The following is a 20,919-nucleotide window of genomic DNA, read 5'->3' as shown; positions in this document are numbered from 1 at the left end:
TACACATAAAAAATGTTCACATTATGAGTCCAAGAGACCTAGGGAAGTAAGGAAATTATTTTAATACTAAGCCTTCATTTCTTGAGTATATCCTCCAGATGTGTACTTACTGACTGAAACATGTTTCCTGGAAACACTTTTTCACAGAATATTTTCAATGGATTCATCAAAAAAAAAAAAAAAAAAAAAAAAAAGGAGTGGACAATAAAAACTGTGCTAAAAGGGAAATAAAAATTTATTTACAAATTAGGGCTGGGGGGGTTTATCATGTATCTGTTTAGACAAACAAACCAGTAATTCTGTAATATTAGGCAGAGGAAGAAGTAATTTTTTAACACTGTTATAGCAAAGTGTTCACCCCTTTACCACTTGGCACTATTCCTTTCCATTACTGCGAGTTTAATCAGTTGGCTTCCACTACAGCTAATAACTCTGAATGATTTCATTGTGCTAACTTAGCTCTGAAGGAATGGCTGAGAATTCTTAACTTGCTTTATAAGCAAGAAACCCACAGAATTTCTCTTTCAGTATTTTTGCTGAAGGTATGGGAAAGGAGACAAGGTGAACACAGCTGTTTGAAAAAGACAGTGGTTTTTCCTTGATTGGTTGAAATCTAAAATCACTCCTGTTTTTCAAGAATCAGATTTTATCTTTCATTTACAATAATTATTGACTAGATTAATTACTTTCTTCTTCCAAAGATAAGTAATTATGCATAAAATAGGCCAATCTGCCTTTGATTTTCATTAATGAAAGAGATATCAGAAAATATGCTGATGACACATTCATAAAGGAATCTATGTAAAATAAATATGCTTTCACACATTGAAAATTCTGAAAAAAAAAAAAATGTTACAATCATGACTATCAGATCATCACATTCCAGTTAGAGATCAAAGGGAGATGTTGCATTTTCAGTCCTTCATAACCTGGTAGTAAGGGATAAATAACACATAAATTGTGCATCCTTCTAGACTACACAGTTGTGCCTAGCAAAACAGAAGCAACATGAAGAACAAAAATCCACTCTTAGATTCAATTGAGCAGAGCAGGTCTCCAGTACTCTGCTTTATCTGTATCCCCTGAATTCCCACTGACATCAGTCAAACATTCAAAAGTTAGGATTTCCTCAAACAGAAGTAGCCCAGAAATATAGGCCTAATAAATATATTTAAGCTCCTTTTCTGTTTGTACTGTAAAACAGTTGCTAGGTTGTTTTCTATACTGAGATTTCCCTTGATATTGTTCATGTTACCTGGGTCTCCTGTTGGTGCCACAAACAAATTTGCAGAACCTGCTCCAGCCCTTGGCGCTGATGTCTGAGGAATTTGTCCAGCTGCCGCCTCCTGTCCTGCAGCATCTCAAGGAGATTGTCAATCTTCAAGCAGCTGCTGTGGGCTCCTTGAATCAGCTCTGGATTTGCATTTGGCCCCTCACATTTGAATTCTTCTATGAATTGAGTTAGGTCATGGCTTTTGTTTAAAAGAGCAAATGACTTCTCCAGAAGTTCTGTAAGAACAGAATTTCATCAGGAGAAAACCCAGGGTGCTTTGTGATTCTAGTACCATATTTCAAATATTACTCAAGTATCTTTCAACGTATCTGTTTGAATACACAAGCACAATGTATTTTCATGCATTGCAAGAACATGAATGCTTACTTTAGAAGATATATATATATATATGCTAAGATATTTCAATTTGGACAGCTCTTATGTAAACCTACAAAGGTACAATGGTGTATACACAAACATATATACGCACACACATATGATGGTGTACTGAGAGTCATCAAAACAAAACCCAGAAGTGTCATTGTTTTCTCAAAACTGAGTTCTTTTTGATGGTTTCCAAACCTGTGGGTAAACTGAAGTGGAATTTTCTATCTGTTTCCCATGTCGGTCAGTATCCTCTGCAGTTTTTCACTAGTGATGCAACTAGTGAGGCAAAGCACCCTAAATCCCCTCTTTTCACAAACAACACTCAAGGAAGAAGCAGAGTGGGAGGCCTCTAGTTCTTTATTCCCTAAGGGCTAACAAGAGAGATTGGTTTCCATGAGCTCACTGCAACAAGCCTGTCCATTTTACTTCTTGCCTTCCAGAAAAGTGGTATTAATCAGAAATGTTTAATTTTGGTCCATCCAAAATTGAACACACATAGAAATGCATAAACAAATATATTTCTAAGTTTTCATTTTTTTTATTCCATTCTGGAGTGCAGTTGTGATTTTTTGGTTTTGTTTTTTTAATTCCTGAGTGATAAGCATTTATGATAAACTACTTATCAGATATTGGTAGAGTCAATACTTGGTCAGGGTTATATTTTCATCCTCCTTTCTTTGGAGAGGATAGAGAGTATTCTTCTTGCAGAAATAACTGTTTTTTATCAAATAGCCCAATATCAGCTTTCAAAATTTTCATTTTATTTTAGGGTAGAATAAGAAGTCAATAAATTGCAGCCACTTTCCTCCATCTAAGGGAAGGCTTATTGCCATCAAAGCAGACTTTGTCTGACAAATAATTTCATCTGATCCTTACAGTTATAGACTGTCTTTTCAGCAGTAAATTGCTGCCAGATACTTCAAGTTTAAATTGGTATGCAGTGAGCACTTTCCTCCCATGAAGATCTATTTGGAAGACCCAAAACCCATATTAATGTTATCCGAGTTTGATTCTCTATTCAGCCTCCCAGGAAGAATACCTGTGGTTAAAGGTAGCTAAAACTGTTTTAGATAGTGCTCCACTAGTGAAAGCTAAAGTATGACTGATATTCTGCCAGGTTTAATTTAAAAATTTGATTAAAATTACAAAGACAGAGTCTTAAGACTTATAAAAAATGCAGAACCATATGGAATTGCAAAGGTGTCTGAAGGTAGCCACACAATGAGATTAGTTCTAAAAACTTTTTTCTCTTTTTGATTTGAATGTACCCCAATATAGTAGAAGGTGCTTCACACGAAAGCTTGAATAAAGAAAAATAACTCATGTGAAAGAAACTTTATGGGCAAAGGTATGTCCAGGAAAGCTGTTGAAGGTGAGATGCAAGGGCTAGCTTGAGATCAGGAGTTTCACATCTTTCATCAAATCTGCTCTATCTCTATCTCACTATTATATTTTTCCAAACAGAATATTTGCATATTTGTTATGAGATGTTTTTTTAATACACACAGAAAGAATAAAATTATTCCCTCACAAAATCAGCACACAACCACATGCTGTCAGGAGTGGAATTCTATTTGTACCTTTTGTATGATGCTCTTGTTGCAGAAGAAGTTCTCTCAAAGAGTCAATATTATCGAACTCTTGAGCATTATTCAGGAAATCTTCAACTTGGTCAATTTTAACAGCAAACTGCATTAAGGAAACAAAGGATATGGAGAAGCACACAGTAATTTTGTTTTGCATAACTATATCATAATCTCTGTGTTATTGGGAAAGTTCAAGAGAATTTGTAAATTCTTGGAGAAAGGCATTTTTAGTGACTGCCAGATAACAGATGCTTTCTGGCCTCTATGCACCTTCTGAGTTTTTTCTTTCAAGTATTGATTGATTGAACGATTTTAGTTGACACAATCTGTAATTACAGTTTGCCACTTAGTTAATAATCTTTCCTACAAAGCCTTATTCCAAATCTAATTTCTTTGTATAATACACATTATCAGGACAAAATAATTAGTAGATTGTTGAAATTGGACTTAGGGCAGTTAGTAATTGCTTCTGCAATTTATAGGTGGCACTGGCATACTACAGAAACAAAATTATCAGTGAGAATTATTAAACTCTTCAAGTTCCAGGATGTGGGGACATTGATCATGAGGCTACAGAGAGTGGACAAAAACCTGCAGGGTATGGAATCCCTCTCTTCTTTGGCTCCCTGTGTGTATCACTGAATTAGGATAAGAAATGGGTAAGCAGGGATCACACAGTTTTTATTTTTTTAGTGTCCATCTGTACCCCAATGTCTCAGATAAAGCACTGTCAAGTTAGACTAAAGTTTGCTTTATGTAATTACAATATCTTATGGATATTTTGGTGTAAAACTTTCAGAGACCATTCATCAGTGTGCATTAGTGAAGGCACCTGAGAATAAGTTCTTTCAATGCCAAATAATTTTAATCATAAGAAGTGAAAGCTATTCTGCAGAGTGTCCACAGCCACTGAAATACATATTTAGGGTTTGGTCCAGTTCCACATTTTACTGGCATTTTCTGTCAAGTACAAATTTGGGAGACATTGTGACAAAAATATTTCTTAAAGTCTACATGGCGTTTTGTTCTGCTTCATCCTATACTATCTGAAAGGTGGAAAAGGAAGGATCCCAAGGAAGGATCCCAAGAATTTAATTTTCTTGTTTGCCTCAACCTTACAGTGGTCAGAGTACTTGTAAGAGGAGGGTGGCTTCAAATTAATAGTTATTTGATTTAAATACAAACCTCCAGAGCATTTTCAAAGAACACTGAAGTAAGTTCCAAAAGTGCCTGTCGCTTCTCTAACATCATGATGAGGGCATCCCATGCATCCCCAAGGGTCTTTGCCATGGCATCATAAACCTGACTCTTCTCTTTGTTCTCCTCTGCAACCTTGTCTGCTTCCTGCAGCAGGTCCCATACCTTGTCTTCCAAAGCCTGAGAAGGAAATAAACCAAAACAAAACAAACATAAGAAATCTGTACACAAAACCCAAAACACTGTGCTGATACCGGTGTCAGGTTATCTTTACTGTGGGTCTGTACAGGAGCCACAAACCTTCTACTCCTGTTTTATTTCCAGTTCCTAGTGATAGGAGTGTAGCTATTTCTGTAGGTTTTATGGCAAGCTTCTGAATTTCATCTGCACTTAAGAGGCAATAGTTTTCTAAAATTCAAATACAAATAAGATTTAAGAGAATTTATCATGTTATCTCTAATATTTACACTCCAATGTTTTTACATCTCCATAAACAGAGATCTGTCCTCCTGGAAGTGGTAGCAGTGCAGCTATTTTGATTCCTCTTTCATATGTCATCATGTTACATTACTGGACATTATAAGTTTTAGAAGTTTGTGAGGCAATTTACTCATAAGTTTCTGATGACCACAGTGCAATCCAGATAAGAGTGGGTTTGAACATAAGCACATACTAACCAAAACCTCACCTTAGTTATGTAATGTTTCAAGTTCAGCTTGCTGCATTGCTCAAGCTGGCCACCAAATAATAATGCTCTATTGCCAAAATAATTTTTCTGTGTTTCATTCCTTTTGTTAATCTCACCACAGGAAAGATAACTGCTGGCCCATTTCCAGCTTATGTTACAAATCTCTAGTGTGCCAGAAAAATTGATTAACATTTGTTCTGTGTTCTTCCCAATCCCCATCTTGGGTTTTATCATGAGCATGAATTAATGAAATGTCACTTTTTTTGTTACTAGAGGTGCTACCACATGAATATGGAATATGAAAAGAAATTTTTATTAGGCAATTCAAATGGCCATTCATATACTACTGGATAAAAAGTTGATAACCAACTCTAAGAAAAGCCTTTATGATGTTTCCTTCTTGATGAGACATAAAATTGTTACATGCATACCAATTCAGTAAAAGCAGTGGCATTCATTAATCATTCAACATGGGATATTATTAACATTCTAGACCAGCTCTGTGACAAGTATAACAGGAATTAAATGACTATATGAGATATTGATAGTCTCTTTACTAACTCAACATCTTAATATCAGTTAATGAGAAGTCATTATAGTCATGACAATGCTGATATTAAAAAAAGGGGTAAAATATTCCCAGAATGTTACATCCAAACTGCTTGTCACTACAAGGTTAATTTTACCAAAATATCACACCACTTTCACAGCTGCTCTGAATACACTGTAGAAAAGCAGATGACATCTGAGGTAGTTCCATGTGGAATTTCTTGGCAAAGACTAGTTTTCAAAGAGCTGACTATTTTATATTTTGAAATAAAACTAGGTATGCTTTTATCCTAATATTAAATCAGCTCCAACATATTTAAAAGACATTTCAAATGCTAAATCTTTCCTAACTATGCAAGATGAATGCTACACAAATGGTATAGGATCCAGAAGCAGATTTTCTTCTTTCAGAAGCCTTTTTTCTGAACGGGTTGTTAATTACCATTTATGCCTGAAAAGTAGGCTCTGTTTTCTGGTAATTGATTAGCTGTGTGGAATAGCTAATCCCTAAGACACAGAGAAATCTGTAATATTCTTCAAAGGTTATCAGTCATGCTTCCTGCACCTTTTAAAATTCAGTTACTATTAGCTGAATTCAAATCCAGCCAAAGAAAATTAGAAGGTTAAAGCAAACCAAACTGCTGCATTTAATGAAATGCAAGAGTGGCATGCATAAAGTTAGAAAAAAACCCAAAAAACCCCTATGAAACTCTTCATGTATACTAGTCTTTTAGTGTTTAGAACTGATTAATGGAAGTTTTCAAAACAGAAAAGGATTCTATTTAATTTTTTTTAAAAAACTTCGTTTCTAGCCTGGATTTAATATGGTTCACTCATTTAAAATGGGTGTGTATTTTATTGCCTTCAAATAATGGCTCCTGTAATGCTACAAAAAAACTTAATATAGTATCACAAGAGTTGTCATATTGTCTCTTTCCTCAGCAACAGAAAAAGTTACATTTTGGGAAGACAGACTAATAAAAAAAAGAAGAGAGAAACATTTTACAGGAAACTACTCTTTGTTTGAGAAACGTTGAAATACCTAAGATGGTCAGAGTGATATTAAGGTATTATTGCCTTGAGTTTAGAACTATGCTTCCCACAACTGTCAAAGCCACTAGTTACTGAGAACTTTCAAAAAAATTATCCTCAACTATGTTAGTTTCTATATACTACATATGTGAATACTTTATTTTTAAATTAAGTAGACTGATACTACTGGTTTTCTATTTTTTATCTTTGAAATATAACCCTTTTATGAACACAGAGCCAAGGAATAATTTGACAGGACACTTCAGGTCATCTATCTGACCCCTTGCTCTAGTTACTCAAGGACTTAGCCCATGAAGTCTTAAATATCCCTAACAATGGAAATTCCAGAACTTTTCTGCGCAACCTGTTCTAGGATGAACTCATTTTCGTGGTCAAACTTTTTTACCTAACATCCAATCAGTATTAAGAGGAAAAATGTATTTACATTAAAAAAATTATGACTTATGGAAAGTAGAATATTTCACAGAAACCTGAATTTTAATGAGGTTTTTATCAATTGAGTGAACTTAGCAGAGCTTTCCAGTAAAGACTTAAAATTATTTCAAACACTTCTGGAATCTCATGTTTCATTCCCTGTGAACACAAAAAACCAGAAGAGTAGAGTTCTCCTTGGACTCTGAGAAGCTGGAATGAGGCTTGACAATACAAGGAATGCCTAGCATGTAGTCAAAAAGGAGCTCATGCAAACATGCAGCTTCTGTTGCTGTCAGTAAAATCATGCCAAAAAAGCATTGCTCTGAAAACCACAGACCAATTTCACTTTCTATTAAATATCTATGATATGTCTAATTCTACCACACCAAAAGAAGAGCACTGGTGGCTTAAAGGGAGCAATGCTGTGGTTCAGATGGACTGAAGGGATATTGGGTGGATGCAATCCCAGGCCTGCAGCAGGAATGCTCCCTGCCTGGTGATGCAGCTGCTGGGCAGCCACACCTCTACCCCCACTCCTTCTCAGGGTACATTTGCCTCTGATATTGCAGCAAAGACAGTAAAGTCTTTTATGTAAGCTGTGTTGGATAGTATAACTTTTGTATTAATTTGTTCACAGTCCATTATTAGAGTACTTTTCCTTCTGTTAAAAGAGCAAGGAATGAGAGGGGGAAATTATCTTTTGCCTTTCCTGAGCCATTGTACACTGACTACATAGCTTGGAATTTTCAGAGGTGTAAACTACCCTGCCATTCTCTTAGCACTGAGATGCTGCTAAAATTAACCTTTAGTTAGTGCTAAAAGGCAGTGCTGAGATTATACAACACAGTTGTTGAAAATAGTCATAAAGCTACCTCAAGACAAATACTATTTTGGTGGGAATTTTGTTCATACAAATATTGAAATTGATGAGTGAGATGAACTAACAATGAAAAAATATATATTTATTACATTTTATCTTTCCCCCCTTTTTTTTTTTTTTTAAACTTGCAAAAGTCAGCTCTGGCTTGATAAAAATGCAGCTGAACTTTGCTGCTAATTGTACTGCTGGGTACCTCAACAACTAATTGCCAATAATCCAGAAAATATTACCAAATAATCTCTTCCATAACAAAATTACTGAAAAATAAGCATTTTGAAAATATTTTTGCTCTAAATAACTAAAAGGCTTATTTAAAAGATATCAAATGCAAAAAATTAGTGTATTCTATCAGTGTTTTTTGAAGAATGTAATTTTCTGATTTTTTTTCTCTTGGCTATTAGCATATAAATTAATATTTTGCAATTTATGCTCTGTAATTTAAAGTAAATATAATAAATAGGAGCAATCCTCAGGCTCATGAGCCAAATTAATAACAATGATGGTTTTAAACTTAAGTTTATGGGCTAGATTCTCTTCATTTTTGTGGCTGTTCTGCCACAGTCTCGCTCATGATAAAAACCAGAACTTTGGAAGCAAACCAAGAATGCCTTCTTGGGAATTTTAACATTTTTATGGACACACACACACACTTTTTCTTTTTTTTTTTTTTTCCAGAAGATCCAGTGAGTTTTAATATTGAGAGAGCCAAGCACTAAGAAATCATGTTATCTCCAAGTAGAGCTTCTCTTGGAAACAACAGGAGAATGGCAGAGAAATGTTTATGCAAAGTGCAATCTATATCATTTTGCCTCCTGGAAATTTTGTCTCAGGTTTTATAGGTTTGATTCCTCTCATTTTTCTTTTTAAATGGTGAAGAATGGGACATCCATATGGACATATACATATTTCCAGAACATATAAACCTACTGAAAGTTACCTAAAAAAGGATGAATCAGTTATTGGAAAGAGTCTTCCATGAAATCACAGCAGTTGATGGTTTCAACAAAACTGGTGCTGCTGATATGGTCTGATTTAGCAAAACAGAAACAGAACATAATAGCTTAGAATCTGAACCTATTAGGTGAGACTATTGAGGGGAATTTTAATTGGATGTAAACATTGTATACATGTCCTCTGTTTAGTCTCAGTTTTAATCTTTCCTGTTCAACATTTATTCTTTCAACTCTATTAATAATAACACATCTGTTTCCTAATCCACAAACATTTGAATGGGGCCCTTTTCAAAACTTGTGTTCTGGGTTTTTTTTTTTAAGTAGTGGGGTGTTCCCAATTGCTAAATTTAATGGAACAAATGTAAATCAGTTATGAATAAGCTAGAGTACATTCTGTCAAAGCAAATTATTTTGGATATCTTTTCCCCTACGGCCCTGAAGACCACACACAAATTTTTTTCACTATAATTCTGAACATTAAAAGAACTTCAAAATTGTTCTAAAAATTACTGTTTTCTCTTTCAACAAATCTATTCTAATTGCTGTTTAAAGTACCATCTGCCCTACTAAATGTCAAACTGTTTGTTCGGGCTTTTAACCCTGTTAGCATTGCTAAGTCAAAACCAATTCCCTGAAATACTGAGCTGTATTACATTCCTTTTCCTCTAGCATCAGAAGTACTGAATGTAAACTGATCACTGTGCCAGATTTTGTCCTTACTTACACCTGTGAATCTTCAACCTATTAAGCTGACAGAAGAATATTTTGATTATAACTTCCAATAAATATACTCGGATGAAAATAATGAAGTTAAAAAGCAAAGGGGTGATCAAAACCTAGAGTGAGTTTACAGAAGAACATGGGATAATGCCAGAATGGACAACTATTCCATAAATTATCTTCTAAAAGTCCATAGGTTCATCTCTACTGATTCCAAGGATGTATTTAGTATGAATCATCTAACTCTTGCCTTAAGCAGTACTAGTTTCAAGATGGAATCATTAATTATTCAAGAATTTTTGCCTGACTTACACAAAAATTTAATTTTGAATTGGCTTAGTCTAATCATCAAAGTTAAGCATATTCATATCAAGTATGGGTATCTGTCAGGATTTATTTCCCTTTTTGTTTTTTACAAAAATAAAAAAGAAATGGGGAAACAATTCAAACTGCCTCTTACCCATCTTCACATAGCTAAGGTGTAATTCATTATCAAATGCTAAGTGGAAAAGCATTACTATAAACAATATTTCAAAAACTATAGAATCAATAAAAAAAGCTTTTGGTTTTGGAAAAAAAAGTTTGGAAAAACTTTTTACAAGTGGGTTTAGTGACTTAAGACTATGTAATTACTGACAAGTGTTAACAATTTACTCTAAGTCACAAATGGTCATGGCTGAAAAATGCACAGTCAGGAAGAATTATAACAACATTGCAGCCCCTTATTATCACAGCTCATATTATTGAGGAAAAAGTACTCATTTTGAACTTAATTCTTTTATAGAATATTCATTAATCAATGCTGAATATTGCAAGGACCACAGGCATAAACCATGAAATAATGAGTATTTGTTCCCAAAGCATTCTTTAACAGTTTATGCATAATAAATTTTCTCAACTGATTTGACTTGAAAGTAAAATGTTATTTGAAACTTTGTTTTTCTTAGAAATATGGGAGTTTCTTTTAAAGATGGTAATTACTCTGTTTTCTTTTTCCACTCTTTAATATTTATTTTTGAAAATTAGGAGAAAAATAATCAGCTTCTTCCTGTCATCAGGATGTAAGAACTCAGCTAATTCTGAATTGCTCAAACAGGACACAGCAGCTTGTCCTAAGAACATCCAAATGTTACATTAGTGACAATAAAGATGAGGCAATTTGCATAAAAAAGGAAAGCAAAACCACATCTCTCTAGGATTTGGGTATTTTGGTTGGGTTTGGGTGTTTGGCAGGTTTTTCCATAATCCTATTCTTCATATTCTTCAAAATCCACACAATGCAGTGTATTAGCTACATTCTGTATATACTGTACTGAGTTCCCTCACACTCATTGGATATTTTTAATGACTGGGGAAGCACATAGTCATTGGTATTAAATCAAATACTTGATCCTATCCAAATCATATTTGTTCTTTCAGATCTCAAGTTTATGCAATCCCCCCCAGAAATTAAATAGATAAGTTACTCTTCATAGCTTCAAAGATGTTAGAGGAATTAATTTGTCCTCATATATGAAGTCAACCTACCCTATCAAAATATTAAAACATTTCCTTTTAGGTGACTTCAGACTTCTCTCAGTGTCAAACATCCACCCTTTATTCAGTTCTTTCCTGCAAGCCTCAGCGTCCAAATGCCACCGTTCCTATGCACTGCTCTTTGGCATGCAAAAATCTGATATCAGGATTGTTACTCAACTAAAATATTCTTAGATCAAAACAAGCTGTTTTAATCCTACAGTAGCATTCCCAATGCAATTTACATCAGTTAAGGTTTAATTTAAATGTTTGTGGAATATCTGCTTCAGACTTACAAGGAGCTTACTTGTGTTCACAGCTGTTATAAAATAATCAGACTTTTCACAACATTGGAGAATTTAAAAAATGAATTGGCATTCCTTTATATTTAGCAGTAACTGAGGGCTATAGGATTTTTTCACTTGACACTGATATATAAAGTAGAAAAAACTGGGCCCTTTCCTGCTGCTGTCAGAAGCATAATTTTCCTGGGAAGAAGCCTAATTTCCAGAGAATTATAGAATATCCTGAATTAGAAGGAACCCACAAGGACCATTGAAGATCTGCTACACTGACAAAGGTTGAACATATTTTCTCCCACGTGGAGTTTAACCTAACCACCATACTGCAATAGGAGGCACAGGCAGTTCCATCAGCTGTTGTACCTGAACTGTAATGGCTTGAGGAATATTCTTGATTTTTGTGGTCTTATCACATCTTACCTTCAGCTTGGATAGGAGGAATTCATGATCTTGAAGTAGTTTTTTAGTCTCATCTTGATTGCTGCCAATTTCTAATATATTTGGTGTTGATTCAGCTAGCTGAAGCTTCACCCATTTTCCACACTGTAATAAGCAAACAATTACAGCCTTCAGAAAACACAAGGTTTCCTTTATTTATTCACTCACATGGGTTCTCAGCTCACACATGCTTTCCATGGTCATAGGAACACAGGGACCATACACACAATGAAGTCACAGAGAATACAGTACAAACTTCATTTGAAACATAACAAAATCCCGGACTAGTGTTATCCAGAAGGTGCTCCAATATTGATTTTCTCCATGAAGAGTAAAATTATCACAATGAGCCAAAATTTTTTCTCTGACCCATCTCCCCTTTCAGCTGAAGATAACACAGATAGTTAAGTGAATTTGGTGGGTGAGTGGGACAAGCAGAAGTGAAAAATGTATTACAGGAGATGCAAAAACCATAGCCTCAGATCTTATTTCTACCACTTAGGTCCCATGTACCTCTATAGTGAATATATGGAACAAGACATTGCACAAGTAGCAGCAGGGACACTTAACAGTCTTTGGGACAGGCACCAAAGGATGCTGATAAGGACCAAAGCTGTGATGTCACTGCGATGCCACTGTCATGGTTCCACAGGGAAAATAAATGACTTCACCATCAACTTGAGTCTCCTCACAATGAAATTACTCCCCTTCAACAGCAGACCACCTCACAGGAAGGGTGAAAACTGACCTCAAAAAAACCTTCCCACAGGTGAGGCAATCACCTGAATTAGATGACAACTCAACTCATTATCACCTTATTCTGCATCACAAGCAGACTCTAATGGCTGAAGCTAGCACATTTTCCAGGTTGTCTGGAGAATGAAAAAATGCCAATAAATTCCAGCTGGGATTCATTACTAGCATCCAGATTTGCTCCCAATGCCAGATGTGAAGGTGTGGATTCCAGCTCACAGAAGAGGCCTTTCGGTGCTTATAAGCACAACTGCATGCACACAAGGGCCTACTGAAACACATGCGACTGTGGATTCACAGCTTTCAAAAATAACTACTCATTATTAAGTTTAGACTATTTTTTTTCCCAGAAAATACCTCATCTGTGGAGTTTGTAGGGCCACTTATTGTGTGAAACTATTGCTGAGTACAGGTTAAAGTAACTCAAGGAGGCTTAACTGCATTCATCATGCTTTAAACACATTATTATGACACTCTTAATTTAACTCTTTTTAAACCGAGTAAGAGGAATTCCTTCCAAGACCCTACATATTTTGACCAAAATATTTATCCTATTGGAAAACAAACCACCAGTAACCCAAAAGCCACCACGAGTAATTCTGAACAGAAACAAGTGTTAACTTCCAAGTCTGTTATATATTGACTAATCAAATAGCCTTGCTGCATCATTTTATGCTAACTACTCGTTTGCCCAGAATATTTAAAAGCGTTAATTGTGTTAATATTTAAAAGCAGAAAGACAAGAGCAGACATACCAGCAGTTTCTGCCTTACCTTAAGCACAGCTATAACAATACTGGCATCCCCAGCCTGCACAGCAACGGAGCTGACTGTTGTTGTAGAAGGCTTCTGCTCCGAGCTGGCTTCATCTGACATGGTGCTTCACAACGGGGCTGCAGACATCAAAGCAGGCTTGAGCCGTTCTCTCAGGGTCCCCTGCTCATCTCAGAGAGCACCAGAGTCCCTTGGATTCATTCAGTGAAACGGCTCAGCTAACACTGATTAGTCTGCCAAAAGGAAAGAACAGGAGGTTAAAAATAGACAACTCCATTGAGTTTATCATTCTTGAGAGAGATTTGACACACCCCTAGTTTGGTAGCATTAAGCTGCCTGCTCTTTTTTGCCACCATCTGAAGTGTGAAGGGCTTCTTCCACGGACATCACCTGACATCAGTTAACCAAATTTAAAAAAAGTTCTCAAATTATAACAGCTATAATTTATAATAAAAAAATTACCCTTGATTCTATACTGACAAACCCAGTGTTACGAGGTTTCGAACATGCAACCATCAAATCTACATTTCCACATTATAACAGTAAATACTTTTTCACTTACTAGCTACTGAATATATATGTTCAACATGATTCTTCTGCTGAATCAAAGTCTTTAAACAGGATGAGCATGTGTATATATATCAAATGCTAAATTAAAACAAGGGATTTCTAATCCAAAAATTCTTAAAGGTATAGTGACCATAACAATAAGAGAAAACCAAGCACTTTGGATTTTTAAGGAATATTTTATTCCTAAGATTAAGATAATTTACCTTCTTTTCAATTTAATCTGAAATTGTTTCTAGAGTCTTCATTTTGTTCTAAATGAGCATAAGGAAGACCTCTCTAATAGCTGCTTAAACACTGCTTAAGGTTTTTATTCCGTGTGGGGAATTATTAGACACGTTTAGATTACAATATTGGTTTGACATATTAATTTTATTGACCAGAGCATAGTCCAGAGCATGCCACAAGTAGCCCACACTATGGGATAGCAGCTGCTGGGTTTCCTTCCACAGAACAGCTGAGAAAGTGACACTGGTGTTTAGGCTTGCAGGTCACTCTGGAAAAACAATTCCACCCAAGAAACCACATGCATAAGTCTTCCCTAAGCATCTGCTTGTTTGGTTTGCTTAAAAATATGCAACATTTAAATACATTTTTATATAAACTAGATTTCTAATTACATACAAGGACATGCACACCTGCAATGGAACCAAGATCTGGAAGCAAATTCTAAAATAGTTTGGATTAGAAGAAACTTAAGGTAGTTACAGGGGATTTCAAATTATTTGTCAAGGTGGGATTTTACTTTTTTGTTTGTTCATTTCTTCCTCCCTCCAATTATTAGCAGATTATATTCCTAATCTGAGCACTACCTTCAAACCATGAGTTTCAAACAGGATATGAAGAAGCCCTTAATGGTGGTTTGTGTTAAACAAAATGAGCTTGGCAAAGCAAAATCCATCCCTTGTGCCAAAACACAATCATGAACCCTCAAGCTGCCAACCAAGGAACAAGTATCACACAGTTTTCTGAAACTCTTCCTAACACCTGTAAGAGACCTAGGGACCCTGCCATAGTAGTCAGTATTCCTTGGATATTGACACAGTAGAAAAATCTCCTTGGGACTTATATGTATTCCTCTAATAAGTGTGGCAGAACAAAATTTTGATAATTAATCCAAACACAAAACCTGAGAGATGGAAGTCCTAAAGAAAACTTCAGGATTGAAATTTAAGAGAGCCCTATTTTGGTTTGAATCGAAGATAGATCCATTCTACAAAACCTGCTAAATCCAGCTTTAAAAAAAAACATTCCAGAAGACAAGCAACTTTGGATTTTTTACCCTGCAGGCAGGACTGCACTTGGAGGACCAACAGCACTTGGCTGCTGGAAAAACTAATTAGGAAAACACAGGCAAACCTCTTTTTACTGTTACAAAAGGAGTTACAAACCAATTTTGGTATTATGTCCTTGAGTTTTTGTTCTCTCAGAAGAGCATTCTAAGTGTATTTTTTCATGGCACAAGTTGGGCCAATCCATCATCTCCCTGGGGTAGCCAGACATAAGAGCTCTTTTTCACTCAAGTTAAATGAGGTATCATTTTTCATAGTGCTGACAGCTGGAAATAAGGGAAAAATGCCACACTCAAGAAGTTGACTATAAGCAAATTTGGTAACAACTGAGACAAGTGATTCAGAATGTCTGATAACAAACTCATGGATATTGTATTTATTCATCTTATGCTAAGCATAGAAGACAGAGACAGGGGAACATCAGAGTAGTGGCAGAGAAAAGTTATCAAGGAAACAAAACATATCTTAGAACATAACCCTGGGAGGAAAAAAAAAGAGGATTTTGGCATTGCATGTTGAGCAGCTTCAGCTGTGTCCAAGGGAGCAAAATTTAACAAGCATGCCTTTCTCTGTCTTGTTTACTTATCTGTCTGTTCCTCTGTGTGAAACAAACAAAAATCCTGGTAGCAGCCAGAAAAAGGTGGGCTATTTGTGTCAGGAGAGAGAAGTATTTTCCCTTTGCTACTGCTGTGTGAAAGAAGAATGACAAGAGGAAAGGAACATTCACCAGCTGTCCACAGGAAACAACAAAATTGAACAAAGGAACAAAGGAAACAATCTCAGGAAAACAGAAAAAAAGATCAAGTCTCTCTAGTGTAAATAATGTCATGTATTATCTGAAACAACTGTACGTATAAAGGATTTGAGAGGTAAATAAGATAAAATTTACTTCATTTTTAACATGTAGGGTGTCCAATCCACAGGTTTTCCTCATGTGTAGCAAGCAAAGTGTACTATTCACAGTTTTGATAGCAATACATAGAAAAAGAGTTTGACTTTCTTGGAGATAATTTTCTTTCTGTTGAGAGTTTTTAAGCTGCTGGTGCGCTATGAAAATGCCTCTGGGAGAGACAAAGTTCACTCCCTGCAGCCTCAAAGCCACCAGGTGCTTCACTTTGACTGGTTTGTAAATGTTGTAGGTCTCCTCTTTCTTCCTTGTCTCAGACCTGGGAGAGCAGGCATACACAGCAAAGGAGGGAAGAAAGCATTCCTCAGACTTCTGGGCTTCATGAGGCCTGTAAAAAGGGGCTTCCAATAAACACATAGCCCTACCTGATACAGGGACAAAGATATCAGTCCTCTCCAAGACTGTGCTTGCTGCTTTTTACTGGTTCTTATGGTCTCACTGTTTGAGTAGGGACCATTTCCAGGTATCATGAGGAATGAGGGCATGAAAGCAAGCAGTCTTGCTAATCCCCAGGCCCATAAAACAGCCATGAGGTCACTTCAAGGGTAAGCATTGAGCAAAAGCTGGGTTTTCCTCCTGGAAGACGTCTCTTTTTACCCTACACTGGTTGAATAAGTTTCTAGGGTGACAAACAGGTTGAAATTCTGACCCGTTATTCCTAAAATCCCAAACCAAGAATGATCAAAACCATCCTGGCAACAGTCAGGGGACGCAGGCAGGAAACAAAGGCCGGACAGAGCATGGATGGCCTGTGGGGAACAGCAACTTGGAATGTTACCTCTTCCTAAACACTGAGGGGGAAAGAAGTTTTCTTGCTGAGAGCTGCCCTGGAGAGAAGGTTGACAGAAAACAGAAGGGAACTGTGGGCCTTGCAGACTTTCCTCTTTTACTGAGGGCCAGACAGGACCAGCAGCAGCTGGGCACAAACCAAATTCCTGCAGCCAGAGGCACAGCAAGGACCAGCACAGCCCCAGCAGGGCCCTGAGGCTGGGGAAGTCTGTCCTCCCACAAACACAGACACCTGGGAGCAATGGGCACCCCCAGGGGCCTGGCTCCCCCACAGCAGTGAGGGGTCACTGCTGCCAAGTCCTGCAGGCAGGACAGGAGCTGTGAGCAGGGCAGGAGGGAGAGACAGGGCCAGCCAGGGTAAATGACACGAACTTCAGTAGGAAAGAGCTGCAGCACAGGCAGAAGGCATTTCTGTGTCAGTTGAGAGCTCAGGAACTTGGGAAAAGGCAACTCCAAAGCGGCCCAGGACCCTGTTGGCCCCAAAAGGAGGTTTTCCTGCCCTTGCCATGGAAAAAGAAAGCATAGAAGTCCCAGTAAAGGGCTAGGTATGAAAAAGTGAAAAAGGGGTAAAAGAGACAACCTGCTTCTCTCCAGGAAAAAATTCTAAGAACACACTATAGTCCTGGAGTGTTGCCTGGAGTATTGTTTCAGTTCCAGAAACAATAGTTCCAGATTAATTTTATTTTAAAATGTCAAAGTATAGTGAAGAATTATATTATTCTTGCAATAGAATTATATTCTATTCCCATTTTTCCTGTGCATCACCTCTAACAAAAACCTTTCTACTCTTTTTCCTCCATCACCTGTCCAAATATACTTAATACCACACTAAGAAATCAGCATGAAAAGAAAAAGCTAGCCAAAAAGCACCATCACACAGAGAGACTGCCTGTGACAATGAACATCTCTGTGAAAGAAAATAAAGCAACACTGCTAGCTGTAAAACCAGCAGTATCAGAGATTTAGAAACCAGCAAACACCTTAACACTGCTAATTCAGTGCAATGGTAAGAGCAAAAATCATTATTTGTTTGCTTCCAAGGACAACAACATTAAAAAAACCCCATACAGTAAACAGACATGGGGAGCAATGACAGCTGAAACTCTTCAGTCCGCTGGTCATCAATATATCAAGTTCTGCTCTTTCATCCTGAAGCTTTGTCTTGCCTGCATCCCTCTTTATGGATCTTAGAGAATTTCCACAAAATATACATAATATTTGTACCTAGAACCTGTAAAAAGGAAATAGTACCTAAATCCCTATTATTTATTGAACGATAGAAAAATCCAGCAAATTTAACTAGGGTTAAATGTCACTTCAGCCTCCATATTAATTTTAAGAAAGCTCATATAATCTTTAAATTTAGAATTCCAGATTCTAAGTATTATATAAACAAACACCATTCTTTCTAGCATCTGTTATTTTGAAAATTGTCTTCCAGTTGTTTACTAGTCTTATATACAAGATAAAGAGGTATGCAGCACATAGGGACTGCTTGCATTTTTATTCATCAGGCTCGAATTCTAGAAGAGGGTATAACTGCCCTGTTTTTGAAAATACAGAAGAAATAATAATAATAATAATAATAATAAGAAGAAGAAGAAGAAGAAGAAGAAGCAGCAGCTTGGCAGTAATGTGCTCATCTAATCTGCTTTCTTCATATCTTGTTATCTTAGAACATGATTCAAGATGGGCAGCATAAAAAACTAAGGTGTTGGATTCTCCACTTAAGAACCCCTGCAGCAAAACCAATTTCTTGTTCTGAGAATGGATTAACACATTAGTGCCCTCAGAAAGAAGTTCCTTTCCTTGTTAAAACTAACCCCATGCAAAAAAAAAAAAAATTCTTCAGATTCTTTACTTGCAGATAACCCTGAATTTGTTTCATACAACAATAAACAAGAAGAAGAGGATAAAAAGTACTTTGAGGAAAGGAAGAGAAAGAGAGGGAACATGGGTCCCTGCAATAAATCTGAAGCCCCTGACAGCTCTGAGTGATTAACAGCTGTATCTCAAAGTCAATCTGGAACAGATTTCTTCAAATGGAAAGATGTTAGTTACTTACTATCATATTTTTTAGCAAGTTTAATTTGATTTTGCTGTCAAAGACAATAAAAATTGCAAAAGTTGGATTTACACCTTTCCTCAAAGTGATAGCTAGAGAAAAGACATAAGAAAGAAGTGACTTGATGACTGTTTGAGTGTACCTAAAATGGCAAAATATAGACAGTGAAAATTTTAACTTTTGAATGGGGTAAAAAAAAAAACTAACAAAACAGAAAACAGTTCACAAATGTGAATTGCAAAGGGATCACATCTTATTCTCTCTCATGTTCCAGGTGAAGACATCAGCACATCTTCTTAAGTTTACTGCAGAAATGGCAGTGAGGCTCTCCAGCTTCCACAGAATCAGCTGGAGAACAGACTTACCCCATCAGCACCCCTGGAGAAGCTCAACATTTCTGTCTCACTGGGTGTTGTCCAAAACAAATGCTGCACAGCCTATGGAGCTCTACCCTGGTGAATGCAAAAGTGAAGCCGTTTTAGTAGCTCACAGGTGGCACAGGCACAAGTCAGCCCAGCTGAAAGGCTGTCAACAGAGACGGTGGCCCAGGGTATTCAACTCTGTCAGGAGGGTGAAGAGACATTAGAGGGTTCATTAGTCCGTGTTTGAGGCTCCAGCAGCAGCAGCAGCAGCAAGAGAAGAGTTTATTACACAGGATTACTATGTTCCCCTTGCCCATGCATGTAAGGAAAGCCAACAGGACTTTTGTTACTGAATTCCTTGGGAGCATTTGAAATTCCTTCCTGATGTGGTGTGTTAGCACAGTGGAGCATGCACTCTGCACCAAATATAGATGTGAGACAGGCTACTCTTTCTCTCTGTAAAGAAGGAAGATTAAGATACAGATTGGTAATCTACACTGAACCCTCAGGGCAGCTACAAACCACCACTAATAAGCTAACTTTGGAGCACTTTGGCCCCATGTCTCTATTTTCTGTGTTTAACTTGCATTTACATTTCAGCTGTATTAAAAGACTATTTCAGTTTAATTTTTTTCAATGTTTATACATAAATACAGATGCATGTATTAAACTTGTGAAATAAAAACGTCAGTTAAAATCACACAGACTGCTCAGATTTCAAGCAGAGTAACTGGGTTTTTAGGGCCATCTTTTAAGAGTGAAAACTCTCTGTTCAGACCTGTGAAATGCAATCAGCCAGCAGATGCAAAAAGATCAGTATAAGCCATTCAGTTAACAGGGGACTAATTAAATAGATACAATCATGCAAGCCACACCAAAACACAAAAGCCATATTGTTGCTATTGTTCTGAAAAGTTGAGTTATGCAACTTTCAGAAGGCTAAATTTAGAACATGTACACAAATATGCTTCCCAGACACACTTGGAATAGAACATTACTTCACACCTCTGATATTTATCCAGAAAAGAAATATGCAGCTGGGCAGTTGAATTTTAGGTGTTAGAGAACCATGAGGCTCAGTGGTTTTTCAAAAAAGTCATTTATCAGTGGGGTTATAAATAGCATGTTTTATTTTTTTTTTTAAAGATAAGTCCATCCTGTATAGCTGCTGCTTGAAGGCTGACACTGCTGAGGATTCCTCTGTATGTTCTGATCACACATTGCCCTCTTCCAGACCTTGATACCTCAAACATGGATCACATACCAGATTCTGCCTGTCCCTTTCAGGTAAGGACTGCATTGTGTCCTTACTTAGAATTGTGTCCTTACTTAGAACACTTAGAATCTGGCCTATATTAACAGACACTTTTGAGGAGTCCTCTGTCTTATTTTCATTACCCGCAAGTCTTTTCAGAAGCAGAGACAGATGATGTACTGTAAGTCATCCTTTGTCAAT

General features: G+C 36.7%; 1 protein-coding gene across 3 annotated transcripts in view; it reads right to left on the bottom strand.

Moving 5' to 3' along the window:
* The window catches only part of CCDC141 (coiled-coil domain containing 141), a 56,606-nt gene extending 42,970 nt beyond the window's left edge, over positions 1-13,636 (bottom strand). For all 3 annotated transcript variants that reach the window (XM_071434827.1, XM_071434829.1, XM_071434828.1), the window contains exons 1-5: positions 13,482-13,636; positions 11,938-12,060; positions 4,432-4,623; positions 3,241-3,349; positions 1,256-1,509 (exon numbers count right to left, since the gene is read on the bottom strand). In XM_071434827.1, coding sequence (XP_071290928.1) covers positions 1,256-1,509; positions 3,241-3,349; positions 4,432-4,623; positions 11,938-12,060; positions 13,482-13,583 — 780 coding nt within the window. In that variant the 5' untranslated portion in view covers positions 13,584-13,636. The remainder of the gene's footprint in view (positions 1-1,255; positions 1,510-3,240; positions 3,350-4,431; positions 4,624-11,937; positions 12,061-13,481) is intronic.
* Positions 13,637-20,919: the final 7,283 nt, after the last annotated feature.

The sequence above is a fragment of the Agelaius tricolor genome, unplaced genomic scaffold (assembly GCF_023055355.1).
Source record: "Agelaius tricolor isolate 1412-34295 unplaced genomic scaffold, bAgeTri1.0.p SCAF_10, whole genome shotgun sequence".
NCBI classification, from domain to species: Eukaryota; Metazoa; Chordata; class Aves; order Passeriformes; family Icteridae; genus Agelaius; species Agelaius tricolor.
The sequence above is the reverse complement of the archived record's forward strand: the minus strand, read 5'-3'. Positions and strand labels throughout refer to the sequence as shown.